The sequence below is a fragment of the Triturus cristatus genome, chromosome 3_2, assembly GCF_964204655.1.
Source record: "Triturus cristatus chromosome 3_2, aTriCri1.1, whole genome shotgun sequence".
Lineage (NCBI taxonomy): Eukaryota > Metazoa > Chordata > Amphibia > Caudata > Salamandridae > Triturus > Triturus cristatus.
Genome location: NC_140584.1, coordinates 1,196,534,421 through 1,196,547,899, shown reverse-complemented (window position 1 = coordinate 1,196,547,899; position 13,479 = coordinate 1,196,534,421). Strand labels below are relative to the sequence as shown.

General features: G+C 48.9%; 1 protein-coding gene across 6 annotated transcripts in view; it reads left to right on the top strand.

Annotated features, from left to right (window-relative positions):
* Positions 1–1,675, top strand: part of DNAJB2 (DnaJ heat shock protein family (Hsp40) member B2) — a 258,095-nt gene extending 256,420 nt beyond the window's left edge. For 4 of the 6 annotated variants that reach the window (XM_085650119.1, XM_085650120.1, XM_085650123.1 and 1 more), the window contains exons 10-11: positions 271–323; positions 1,203–1,675. In XM_085650119.1, the coding sequence (XP_085506245.1) occupies positions 271–299 (29 nt within the window). In that variant the 3' untranslated portion in view covers positions 300–323; positions 1,203–1,675. The remainder of the gene's footprint in view (positions 1–270; positions 324–1,202) is intronic. The other 2 variants (XM_085650122.1, XM_085650121.1) reach the window with 1 other exon arrangement.
* Positions 1,676–13,479: the final 11,804 nt, after the last annotated feature.

Sequence of the window (13,479 nt, the reverse complement as noted above, 5' to 3'; positions counted from 1 at the left end):
ACAGATTCTGAACTGTGTAGGAGGAGTGTGAGGCAGACATTAAAACCACCAAAGGCTTTTGGAAGTGTTTTGGGATCTTCTGGCAGATACTTTGAAGCTGGCCATATAGGAGGCTCTGTCAGAGGTAAGTCATTTGCTTTTTTGCTGCTTAAACACCTGTTTCTCTTGAGTCGTGCTTCACGCTGTAGATTCTCAGCTCCTCTACTGTCTCATTCACTGCAGACTTGTGCAACCACTATATCTCCCCCTTCTGCTTTTCTCTCATTCTAGATCCTGACTTCCATGCCTATACTGGCTGACTACCCGCAATGCCTGTGCTACAGGTAACCTGGCTTCCTCTGCCCCTTCTTTCCTAAAAAGAGAAAGGTTTCAGGAGATATTATCCTCTCATAGATCTCTACTCCACTCCCCTCTTTCTGACTGCCCGCTCCCCAGAGAGGATCAGTATGCTGAAAACCAAGCAGAAAGTTTGGTGTGATCCCAAAAGCGTAGTAGTTAATCACTGATGTGGCACAGTCAGTCTTGGGTACTGTACAACTGGTGTCTTTCACCTCCACCGTAGAGCTCTCTATCCCCTTCCTCTGTTCTCTGTAAGAATCTTCATAGAGCTGAGACTTATCAAGCTACATCCTCTGCGCTCTTCCTGGCTGCTGAGATCTCTTTCGCAAGGGTTGAGGCCCCCTTTTTTCATGTTTGCTGTGAGACTCTCTCCCTCTTTTGGTGAGATTGTCGGTTGATGATGCATTGCCCTTTATCCCTCTCGCTGACGTTCTACTGAGAACATGCTTTTCCTATGGCAAGATCCATCCAGAGTAAATTTCTTTTTCCATATTCCCTTTTTGGAAGATGGAAGACTCCAAATGCCATTTTATTAAGCTTTTTCCCACTAATTAGGTGACTTGGCTAGTCTAGGTTTCTTCTGCAAGATGATAGTGGAGGCCTGTGTGCCACGGTAGGCGGGACGAGAGGTCGCTCCTCCAGAGTTCGAGCCCATGTTTCTATATGCTGATCCTTAAGTGTCCGAAAGTAAGGCTAGCACGCTAGAAACAACTTCTGGGCATCTTAAAGTAACAAGGACTTCTCGTCTACCTCCCAGTGCCAACCTCGGCCTACTATGTATCTGGCAGATCCTGCTGCACCTACTCCATCACTGCATGTTAACAACTCACCTGCAATGTTCTTGTGTGTGCTTTTCTCACCAGGTGTGGTCTGATGGCTGAGGAGGGACACGCCCCTTTCTAGAAGTAACATCCAGAGGGGAGGGAGAGCCATGTCTGCCGGCGAGGGCATCACGCTTCCCTTAACTTTCTTTACATGGATTTTCTTTGGATTTGTTTTTGCTGAGCACTTTAAACATATGCCCTGGAGGACTGGCGTGGCTTGAGTATCAGCTAGAGACAGATTCCGAATCCCCCCCATTCACGTTTGTAACTGAAGTCACTGCTTCTTGTGGGGTTGGCATCTCGGGTGAAGCATGGCACAGTCACTCTTGGTGGAAGCTGGAACAGACGAAGGTTGCTCCTCTGCAATTATTATGAACTGGAACTTTCAGAAGTATGTTGTTGGAGGACTTTTTGGTGGGGTTGGGGGTGGGGGTGAGGTGGTCTCTTCTGACCTGATGCTGTTTCTCCAGGTTTGAATGGATGAAATAAAATGAGTTCATTGTTCTGGTAAACGAACTGTCGTCCTGCTCGTTTGCCTAAACCTTGTCCATGCGCAGCATCATGTGACCAGCAGTGTTCGCTCAAGACATATATTCAGCCATGCTGTCGGAAACAGAGTATTTCAAGCCTAGAGGACATTCTCTTGGACACAATTTTACCCCCTCCCCAGCGCTTACAAGTGTGCACCATAAATTATAATCTTCTGTGAACTCGGTGACTGCAGCCATCTGACCATGTAGAGTGGGGCATGTATGGTATCTGTGTATTTATGTGGTGTTTCTGTCGCGTGACCTTAGTCACCAGTGACCTAATGGTCCTAGTCATGGCGATGAATACCACTGTTATGTTACTTGCCAGAACCAAGCTCTGCTTGTGACCGGCATCGCTGACACTATTTACTTACACTATATATAGTAAGTGAGGAATACCTAGAATGCGGTTTTGTTTGGTAAAGTACCTCTAACCTCAGACAAGAACCTGTGCATGCGTTCATTGCTATGTGTCGCCAAGAGGGCTGCCTCATTTGAATCAAATAATGTTAAATGTATCGTTTTTAACCATTTCCTTCATATTACTACGAGATACATTTCCTTCCCATTTCCAGTTTAAAAAAAGTGTATAATTAACTTTAGGCGCAAGACTGGAATCTGAGGGAGGCAGACAGGTTCTCTGTTTAATGGTATCTTTGGGGAGAATACATACTCTGTGATATAAATAAGCAGGAAATAGGATGTCAAATCCTTTTATTTGCCAGGGCTGCATGTTCCAGGTACTTTTTACTTGAATAGGTGTTTACCAGTTTGTATATCACTGAAGGACTGTTAACATTCTCGAAAATAAATAGGTTCATCTCTAGTGATCAAATTTATTTATTTGGGAGCTTATAAAGCGCACTAATACCCGAGGGTGTCCTGGCGCTGAAATGCTGATTACCCTGAAGACCGAGGAACTATTCCTTAAATAGCCAGGTCTTCAGCCCCTTCCTAAAAGGCAAAAGTTCATCCTCCCTCCTAAGGTGTTGTGGGAGACAATTCCAAATGGTGGCGGCGCCAAAGGAGAACATCTTTCCACCCCAGCTCGCCTTTTTTATTCTGGGAACCACAACCAGGTTGTTTTCAGCGGAGCGAAGTGCCCTCCCTGGTACATACCGCTTAAAGCGATCTCTCATAAACTCTGGGCCAGAGCCTTTCAGAGCCTTAAAAACCGTACATACGGCCTTAAATTGAGAGCGTCTGTGAATCGGGAGCCAATGTAATTTCCTCATTCCATCCCTAATTGAGACAAACTTAGGGGCACCGGTCAACAGTCTCGCAGCCGCGTTTTGAACCACCTGTAGTCTGTACAGATGTTTTTTCCTCAGATTGAGGTATAAACTATTACAATAGTCAAGGCGTGACAAGACTAAAGCAGAGACAGCTAGCCGGAAACCATCCTTGGGAAGGAAGGATTTTATCTTTCTAAGAATTCTGATAATATGAAAGCAAGAGGAAACCACTGCGCTGACCTGACCACCAAAGTCCAATTTCTGATCCATCAAGACTCCTAGGTTCCTAGCTTTTGAGGTAGGTACTGGTGGCTTCCCTAGGGCCTCAGGCCACATAGCTGGCGACCAGGTATTAGGATTATTTCCGAATACCATGACCTCTGTTTTGCCGGCGTTCAGTTTAAGGCAATTCGCGGCCATCCATCCAACGATATCTTTAAGACAGTCATGACACCTTGTTGTCATATCCACTTTAGATTCTCTATGGATTGATAACACGATTTGCGTGTCATCAGCGTATGAAGTAAGTTGGAGGCCATAGGATCTAATCAAATCTCCCAGGGGGCTAACGTAAATGTTAAAGAGCGTAGGGCTGAGGGAAGACCCTTGCGAGACCCCACACGGGAGGACAAACGGCTTAGATACCTCCGCCCCCAGCTCCACGGTTTGGGTCCTATCGGTCAAAAAAGACTTCAGGAGACTCAAGGCCGTACCTACCACTCCTGTCTTAGCCAACCGGTCCATCATAACACCATGATGGACCGTGTCAAATGCAGCGGACAGGTCGAGCAGAATCAGGACTGCCTCTCCCCCCTGATCCACCGCCTCTCTCACTTCCTCTGTCGCCTTAATCAAGGCCAGTTCTGTGCTGTGTCCAGCACAAAACCCGAACTGTGTTGAATCCAGGGCCTTCGTTCTCTCCAAGTAAAGGCTAAGTTGCTTATTTATGGCCTTCTCAAATAGTTTTGCAGGCAGAGGGAGCCGCGAGATAGGTCTATAGCTGGTAGGGTCACTTTTATCTAGAGTTGGTTTTTTAATTAGGGGTAGGATGGAGGCCACTTTCCATCTCCTAGGGTAAGTGCCTGCCTTAATAATAGCGTTGAATAACGGAGTTAACGTGGAGGCAATCACCACTGAACACTCTTTAAGGACTGCTACCGGACACGGATCACTAGGGGCCCCTAAACGTGCAGTCAACAAAAGACCAGTGACCTCATCAGATAACAGTGGGGTAAATTCCCTTAGTTTATCCTGTGGCCATCCTAACCCAGCATCACCCCTTTGTGCTGTCATACCACCCTCTTCATAGATTTTCGCAAAGGATGAAAAAATCCCTGCCACTTTAGTCTGAAAGAAGGTGGCTAAGGTCTCACACATGTCAGCACTGGTAGCTGAAATAGGCACCGCTGGAGTTGTAAGTTTGGTTATAGTCCTAAACAACTCTTTAGAGGAAGAGCTAGCCCTCTCAATTTGCTCCGTGAAGTATGTTTTTTTAGCTTCGTTTATTAAATTTTTATAAATCGAGAGGCTCCTTTTATAACTTTCTTTGTTAGCTGGACTATAGCCATTCCGCCATTTCCTCTCCAGTTTCTTGCAAGCTGTTTTGGCCAACTGCAAAGATTCTGAGAACCATGGCGCTGAAGGCGTCGCCCTTTTAGGCGTAAAAGATTTTTCAGGTGCAAAAATATCGCAAGCCCTCTCAATCCACTTGGAGTATAAATTAACAGCATTATTCACATCCACTGGGATACTAGGGGCATTGCGACTTAAGTGATTCCCCATTTCAACCCTGTCAATATTTTTCCAAGCCCGGCACAGAATCTTCGCCCTTGACTTAGAACTGGACAGAATCTGAGAGTCAGGGGCAAGTGTGAAAATTATGGCAGCATGATCTGACCAGGGCAGAGGTAGGATATCGGTGATGGCAAGATCCGGTCTGTTTGAGAAAATGCCATCTAGGGTGTGCCCTCCTGTATGCGAAGGTCCTGCCACCCTTTGTCCAGCCCACCTGCACCCATAAGTTCCGTAAATTGCAAATTATCTGGGTCTAAAGGATCCTCCAAATAGAAATTAAAGTCCCCCATAACGGTAAACGAACGGGCACTAAGACCATCCTCTACCAGAGTACCAAGGGCTTCCAAGAACGCGCTTCTGGGTCCCGGGGGACGGTAAATCAGAAGTGCTTTAAACGTGTTCTGGGGAAACAGGCGCACAATGATAGATACGGCTTCACAAGCGTTGTTGGAGGCTGTGGAGAATGCAGGCTCAAGGCTATTGTGATAGATCACCGCAAGCCCACCCCCCCTTCCTGACGGTCGGTCTAGCGTAAAACAGAGGAAATTTGCTGGGAGAGCATTAACAATATCGGGGCCTGACGACTTGTTAGTCCAAGCCTCCGTAATAAAGGCAAGTTTGATCTGGTGTTGTTCCATAAACAGCCTGCATTCCAGGCTGTGCTTAACCAAAGACCTAGCATTCACTAACATGCATTTCCATGTTGGGGCTTTCATCTCTCTAACCTGCGGGCCCTTGCTCTGTCTAATCTGCACACTGCCATTGCCAATGGTAGTGAAGATCTTTTGTAAAGGACATTGACAGCACCTATATTTTTCCCATGACTTATTTAAAATTATCTCCGGACAAAGCCTCAGGCAAACAGTCTTCCCACCTTCAGGATTTAGAGATTTAAGTTGATCTGAAGAATATCTGCGCACCTCAGCTCCTCCTGATCCAGAGTAACGCGCCCTGAACCCTGGCCGAGCGCGGACGGGCGCAGACGGGTGCAGACGGGCTTGCCTTTGGCGCGCCTTCGGCGCGCCGGCGGCGCGCCCGCTGCGCGCGTCCTCTGCGCAGTCGCATCATGCAGTCAGTTTCACTCTCCCGCCCGCTCCAGCGCCCAATCCGAGCCCCGTCCCCACCTCCCTGAGTAGCCAATGAGCAGCCTCTCCTCTACGTCTCCGGAAGGAGCAGGAGGAGGAGCCCCAGCAACCGAGGGGATTACGTGCAAACCCGAGGCAAGTACAATCACTGTTTAAAATTCGATAAAACAGCTAGGTTTTAGCAACACGTTTAAAACATAATTACAAACACAGTAAAAAATGTTTAAAAGCTAAATTCACAGTAAAAGGAAAGGAGCTACGCCTGGAGGGTATTGTACACAACCCGGACTCCAGGGATCAGCCCCGCGCGGTCGCGTCAGCAGTCAATTTCACTCTCCCGCCCGCTCCAGCGCCCAATCCGAGCCCCGTCCCCACCTCCCTGAGTAGCCAATGAGCAGCCTCTCCTCTACGTCTCCGGAAGGAGCAGGAGGAGGAGCCCCAGCAACCGAGGGGATTACGTGCAAACCCGAGGCAAGTACAATCACTGTTTAAAATTCGATAAAACAGCTAGGTTTTAGCAACACGTTTAAAACATAATTACAAACACAGTAAAAAATGTTTTGGCAAACTTTCCAGATTTTGTAGTTGACCATCAGCTGAGGAATCAGATCGGTCATCGATACTGAAATGGAAAAAACCTTCCTGGGTAGCTCTAGAACTGTCAATCCGCGGCGTCTTGAGCGTTCCCGCTGTGTAAAATGACACATTCTGCAGTGATGAGTTGACATGCATATAATGATTACCATAATGATAAAATCATAATAACTCTCTGCAGGTTTCTGCATCCAGCTAAGGATATCGATCACTATCATATGAAGTTGTCTCACTGTATTGAGGTCCCAGGGACTTGCATAAAGACCTGGTGTGGCAGTGTCGTCCAGTGAAATGCACAACACACGGTATTTGAATTACTTCTGTAGGACCCTAAATTTAATATGGCATGCTCTGTCAAAGAACGCAATGAACAAGGGTCCCTTCCTGTTAGATGCCATAAACCAATATGATGTCATATGTGACATGATGGCTCTCTTTGTAGTCACATGAAGATTTTCTGAGCCTACATGTTTGTTACTTCCGTTTTTGGTTGTGTTTCACAGTGCATTAATGCGTTATCAGTTTTAATAAACACATTTGTGATTCCATGTGGACATTTGACATAGAATTCATCATATTTCTACGCAATATGGTTTATGGCATCTTCTAGAAAGAGACCCTTTTTCCTTTAACATACTCATACCCATGGGTTCTTAAAATTCCCTGGGTTTCCCTTGTCCCAAAAGAAACAAAGAACAAAATGAGGCAATGGGTATGCAGTTATATTGGCAGCACAGTTGCTTCTTTTATCTCTGTATGAGGAACAATGAGGTTGGAATTCTTATATCACAGGCGCTAGTAAAGAATTTTCTGAAAGATGGCGCCCAAATACCATCTGAAAAGTAATAGCATGTCTGATAGAGACTTCTAGCCTCAGATTCCTTAACGTAAAATTTCCCCAGGCATCAGAATGGATTGGAAGTTTTTCGTGAGCAGAACCCCTGCGGACCCCTAGGTGGCCATGATCGACCCTGCATCTGTCTTCGGCGGCGTCCGCACCAGAAGTGACTTCGTTTAGGTTTGCCTTTGGTGTTTGGAACGAGACCATGACACCAAGGCATGCTCCGAAGGCTTTGAGGTAGCGGTCCCCGAAGCTGCTAGCAGCCCGGCATGCAACTCCGTGGCGGTCAAGATCCCAGTCAAAGGGAAGGTCCCGGGTTAGTTCGTAGAGCCCGAATTCCTCTTCGTCCCGCTCAAAGCTTTGGGCATTCAGGTAGGAGGCAGAAGAAGAAGAGGAAGAAGTTGAAGCATTCTTCTACTTCTCGTCCGTCTCCTCAGTGTTCTAGGCCTCATTCTCCGGATCCTGGGCCGACTGAATTTCTAAAGGCCAGAGCGACCCCCACCCAGCTAAAAGATCTCTGTGAGGCCATGGCCTAATTTATGGGTTGTCTGCCCTGGACGATGCACCTTTAGGCCACGCAGGGTCAGAAGGGTCCCCCCTTTAGTTATGTGCCAGTGGCTCTGCCCCGGTGGAGCCCTACAGATCCATTCCTGGATAAGGACTAGCACCAGTTGAGCCATCTCGACCTTCCCCAGCACCGGTCCCAACGCCGATGCTCCCGGTGCCGCAGTCTCCATTGTCATCCCCGACTCTGATACAAGGCCGGAGGGGCGTCTCACAACTCCAATGCCGACTGCAGCCTTGCCTCTCAGATTGGAGCTTGAGCCTTATTTTCACCTGCTAGGCCTTGAGGAAGACTGGAAGAGGTCACTGGACCCTTTAGAATACCAGCCCTGTGATGAACAGAATGTGGACTGGTGTGAGAACCTGGGTGAGGCCAGCGGTCTGGGCACTTCTCCAGATGCTGGTCTGCTTTCTCCCCCTACCATGCTATGGAAGAAGGAGCATCATACGCAATGGTGGTGCGTAGGCTGGTTGAGGTCCTCGACCTTCAGTTGCCCACGGTGGCAGTCAAGACTAATCTCTTGATGGAGGTACTGCAACCAGGAGTCTCCATGTCGGAACCCTTGCTCCTGTTCAATAACGCCCTCACTGACATCCTTTTGGGTACCTGGTCCAAAACCAACACAGGGGCTTCTGTGAATAGGGTGTTTGCCTCTTGCCATTGCCGAGCACCTGGGGTCCCCAACTTCTTCATCCAACACCCTACCTCTGAGAGCTTGGTGGTCCAAGCTTCCGTCTCCCAAGGCTCTTCCCCTACCGCTCCCCTGGATAGGGAACCAAGAGCGGGAGTCATTTGGGAAGAAGGTGTTTTCTTCTGCCAGCCTGGCATTACTTTCCGTGAAAACCACAAGCCTTTTAGGCCATTAGTCCCACAGTCTGTGGGATACGGTTGTGCAAGTGCTGCCACAGGTCCCAGAGGCAGTACTCACAAGCTGTTACTGACGGGAGAGATTTGCAAAGTTCACGGTTCGCTATGGATTCAACACGACAGACTCGCTGGGCAGAGTGGTTTCAATGACAGTGGCCCTCAGAGCCCACGCCTAGCTGAGAACAACTGGCTTCTCAGGGGATGTCCAGGCTTCTCTCATGCACATGCTGTGAGAAGTTGGCCTGGTATATGCTGTCCACTAAGTCTTGAATGAATGTTAAGCAGCTTGTTTTACCAGAATGCAACCTTATAGTCTTGGCTAAATGAAAGGGAAAGCACACAGTAGTTATAAAAAGATGTATTTATTATATATAACACTCTCTAGTATCCTCTACCTGAGAATAGGACACAAATCAAATAATACAGTTGCAGTGAATCAATAGTAAGTAGCACAATACACAGTGGGCTCCAGGGAGAGACCAAACCATATTCTACAATAGTGGAATAAGAACCACGACTCAGGACTAGACCTAGTCTAGAAGGTGTAGAATTGCTGGGACCCCAAAGAACCACCCCAGGTGAGTAAGTAGGGACCCCAAGTAGGACGGGTGCAGAGTGAGAACACGACTGCAAGCTCTGTACAATTCAATGGGGAAGTTGCGGTTGTGAAATTAAAGATTAAGGACCCTTCCCAGCAGCTTACAAAGACATCCATTGAAACTTAAGAGGTTGGAGAACCACCCCACCCGTGAATACCTTTGTACCAGAGTTACCTATCCCAGAGGAGCCGGGTGCATAGGTACGAAGTGGCGTCAGAAACCCTTGTCGTTCTCTATGGAAGTCTGCAATGAAATGCTGCTGCTGGAAGTAAGAATTTCCAGTGGAATCCAAACGTGGATTCTTGTAGAAAGGAACCTGAAAGCAGATGGGACAGAGTCTGGGTCACTTTGGAGTGACCAGTGGCTCGGTAGTCGAATGCCCACCGATGTCGAGTGTTTCAGGTGCGTTGGCGGGGATCTTGACCCTTCAGCTGCAGGGACCAGGAGACATCTTGGACGATCAGGAGCCGGATTCGAGCTGTCCCACGAAGGATGTCGAGTGATGAGGGGTCAGTGTCCGGCGGGAGCACCAACAAGCCTTGACAGCGGCAACCAACGAAGATGGACAAGTTCAGTGTCGATTTGGCCCAGCAAGGACCAGGAGACTCCCCACAGCAAGGGGAGTCAGGGCAGGCCAGAAGCAACCAGAGGAGCCCAAGAAAAGCAAAGTTGACCCTCAAGGGGACCCACAGGCCGGAGGCACAGGAGTTGCGAGGGGACCTCAGGCGGTTTCACAGGATACCAACTAGCCGGGCATGGAGTGCGAAGATGCCGGAGTCCTTTGTAGAAAAGATGCGCTGGGGTCAAGGCTACAAATGGCCCAATGCACAGAATTGTTGCATGACAAGCATATGCAGCTACCAGTGATCGCGGTGCACAGAGGTACGGGTTATGCGGTCCCCACGAGGGATACTGGCCTCAAACTCGGTGAGAGGGCAGCTCGACCTCGGAGACCTTCAGGAACCCACCTCCCGTGTTGCTGGAGCCTTTGGAGTCCGCAGGAGCTCAGGATCAGCAGACCGGTCAGATGCATTACGGTACCTGCAAATGCAGGGGAGTGACTCCTTAACCCAAGAGAGATTATTCTGATGTCTTTGGAGATCCACAGGGTCCTGCAAGAGCCTGTATGGATCAAAGACACTGGCAAGGCTTTGGACGGCAAGGAAGACGAAGTCGAGCCCAAGGGAGGGCCAGCGTGTCCAGACGGTTTAAGTGTAGTGGTTTCTTCTTGCAGAATCTTGTCCACGTAAAATCTAATGTCCTGTAGCCAGGTAACCCATTTTATACCCACGGGAGAGGGTTGGACAGATTCAGGGGACCCTCCTAGGGGAGGGGCAGGAAAGAGGGGTGGCTACACCCATGTCCTTTTTCCAGTTGCACGCCAGAGCAGGAGGAAATTGCTCCCAGAACTGGTTTGAGCTGGACTATGCACAGGGACACCAAGTGTGCCCCTCGTGCAGACTTTCTGGCACTGTGACAGTGCACCCACCCAGCCTCAATTTACTAAATCCTGTCTGGGAGGTGGTAGCACCTCCCTGTGACAGGATGCCTATTGTGCTGCCTTCCCCTGCTCGAACTTGGCTCAGCAGCAGGAGCGCAGACTCGTTTCTGTGGCTGGCAGCATCCATTTTGTGCTGTAAGGCTCGAGAAAGTTGGTACCGGTAGAATTAGGTACCCCTGAACCTCGGTTCTGAGGGGAGGAATCATACCTCCCACACCAGTTACTGGTGTGGGAGGTATGATTCTAAGGTGTTTGACACCAAACACGACATACTTTGTTGCAGTCGTTTTCGAGATAGCATTTACCGCAAGGTTATAATGCACCTCTACCTATATGTCTGGCGGTGTCACAGACAACCCGGGAGTATGGTCTCCAAAGTCTGCAAGAGGGGCCCTGCTCATGCAGGAGCACTCTCACGTAAAACCCAGCACCCTGCCTTCAGGATTGTTAAGGCCTGCTGTAGGGGTGACATAAAGTTTTAGGTGTAGTGACATATTGATACAGTGAACCTATATCTAAAGTAAGTGGTGCAAGCACCAGCTTACACAGGCTGCAGTAGCAGACCTGAGGTTCCATTTTGCATGGCCTCTCGTGGGTGGCATGATACATGCTTCAGCCCATGGGAGGCCTCTGGGGTACCTATGCCCTGGGTACATGTGTACCATATACTTGGGACTAATATGGGTAACCCAGTATCGAATCTGGAGTTGTACCAAAGTACATACATAGCAATTTAGGGAGAAAGCAGATAGGCTTGGGTCCTGAATAGCAGGATCCCAGCCAGACTAGTAAAAACAGTGGGTGCAAAAAGTGGGGGTAACCATAAGAAGCAGATCCTACTTTCCTACACATGCCCTTGAATGGCAACCCTCTCTTTGGAGTTGAGGCAGATTTGGGGCTCGACCACTAAAAAGATTTTTATGCTACTGTCAAGCCGTTAGGCATCTCTGCAGCCCCATGTCCTCCTCAATCTGCCATTATCTCCTTTCGTGGTTATGGATGGGGCTTCCAGCTGCGCCAATTCCCGCACAGCCACCGTATCACGCAGCCTTTGCGTGGCCGAGGAAGCAGTACCCACAGACCTCGTGGGTCAGGTGGCCAGCGGTCTGGTGAGTCAGCCACCCCCCTTACTGCAATGGCCTTCAAACCCTCATAGTCCACCCCTTTACCATCATGGGCACCCTGTTGGCGGCAGGATTCGCCATCACCTTCCCCACTGGCAATCCATAACATTGAATAGGTAGGTTTTGCATATATTCTGAAGTGGCTACTCCCTCCCCTTCAAGACTAACCCTTCATCCATGTCACCTGTCTGTTCTCAGGGATGAGGTCACAGCTCTCTTGGCCAAGGCAGCCATAGAGTGAGTTCCGGTGCCAGAAGTAGGCTGCGGTTGTTATTTCCCGCTACTTTTTTGTTCCCAAAAAGGGCAAGGGCCTTCGTCATCCTCTGTCTCCGAACTCTGTCGCTTCCTCAAAAAGGAGAAATTCAAAATGTTCATGTTAGCTCAAGTCTTGCCTGCCCAGGATGCTTATTTTCATATCCCTGTGCTGCTTGCCTACCGGCGCTATCTGCGGTTTATGGTAGGCCATGAGCATTTTTAGTTCACTGTGCTTCCTTTCAGCCTTCCCAACACCCCTCGGGTGTTCACCAAGGTGATGGCGCTGGTTGCAGCTCATCTGCGGAGGTCAGGGGTGCCAGTCTTCCTCTACCTCAACAACTGGCTGCTGAACTGAATTGCGGGCTTGCTTCTGGCTGTCATCTCCCACCTCCAGACTACGGCAAACCTTCTGCACTCGCTGGGGTTCATTATCAATGTGCCAAAGTCACACCTGACTTCCCGATCAGACGCTCCCTTTCATTGAAGCTGTTCTGGACACAGTACAGTTCCTGACTTATCCTCCCAAGCAGCACGTCCACGATATTCATTGTCGTTCTACCTTGGCCACACGAAAGAGTTCCGCATGGATGACAAAACATTTGTGGGGTATGTTGGTGTGAAGAAAAGTTAGGCTGTTCAGAAGCAGACCATCTCCAGATGGGCCATACTCTGCATCCATAATTCTACACACTGTCCTAGAAGCAATCACCTTAAGGCTTGCAGGCTCATTCCACCAGAGCTAAAGCTCACTCCAGTGCGGTAGCATGTGGATTTCCAAACCTAAATATCTGCCAAGCAGCAACATGGGAGTCTCTGCACACGTTTACCAAACACTACTGCTGGGACAGTCAGGTCCACAGGTATGGGCACTTTGCCCGTTGGGTCCTGCAGGACTTTCTCACTTGAAATTAGTTTGCAGACCCTCCTCTGGGGATGGTATTGCTTGGGTATTTATTCTAAGACAAGGAATCCGCAGTAGCGCCTTATCTGGTAGAGACTATATCTATACGCAGATTCCTTACCGACCCACCCATCCTCCCTGCTCTGCAAAGGATTTCTAGGGACAGGGATGACCACTTTCAGGGCCCTAGTTTATCCACGCCAATGTCAGTGTTCTGCATGGCTTCGTGCTTCTGTCGTGGAAAGTCGTGCAAAGAAACTAGAGTCAGCACGCCTTGGTGGCGCCTATATTGGTACCTCAAAGTCACTTCAAGCACACATGACGACGGACACAGAGCAGATCGATGCCACCTACCGGTGCTAAAGGGTACTGCTCACGAAAAATCTTTCCGATTCAATCTGATTCCTGGGGAAGTTCTAAGGTAA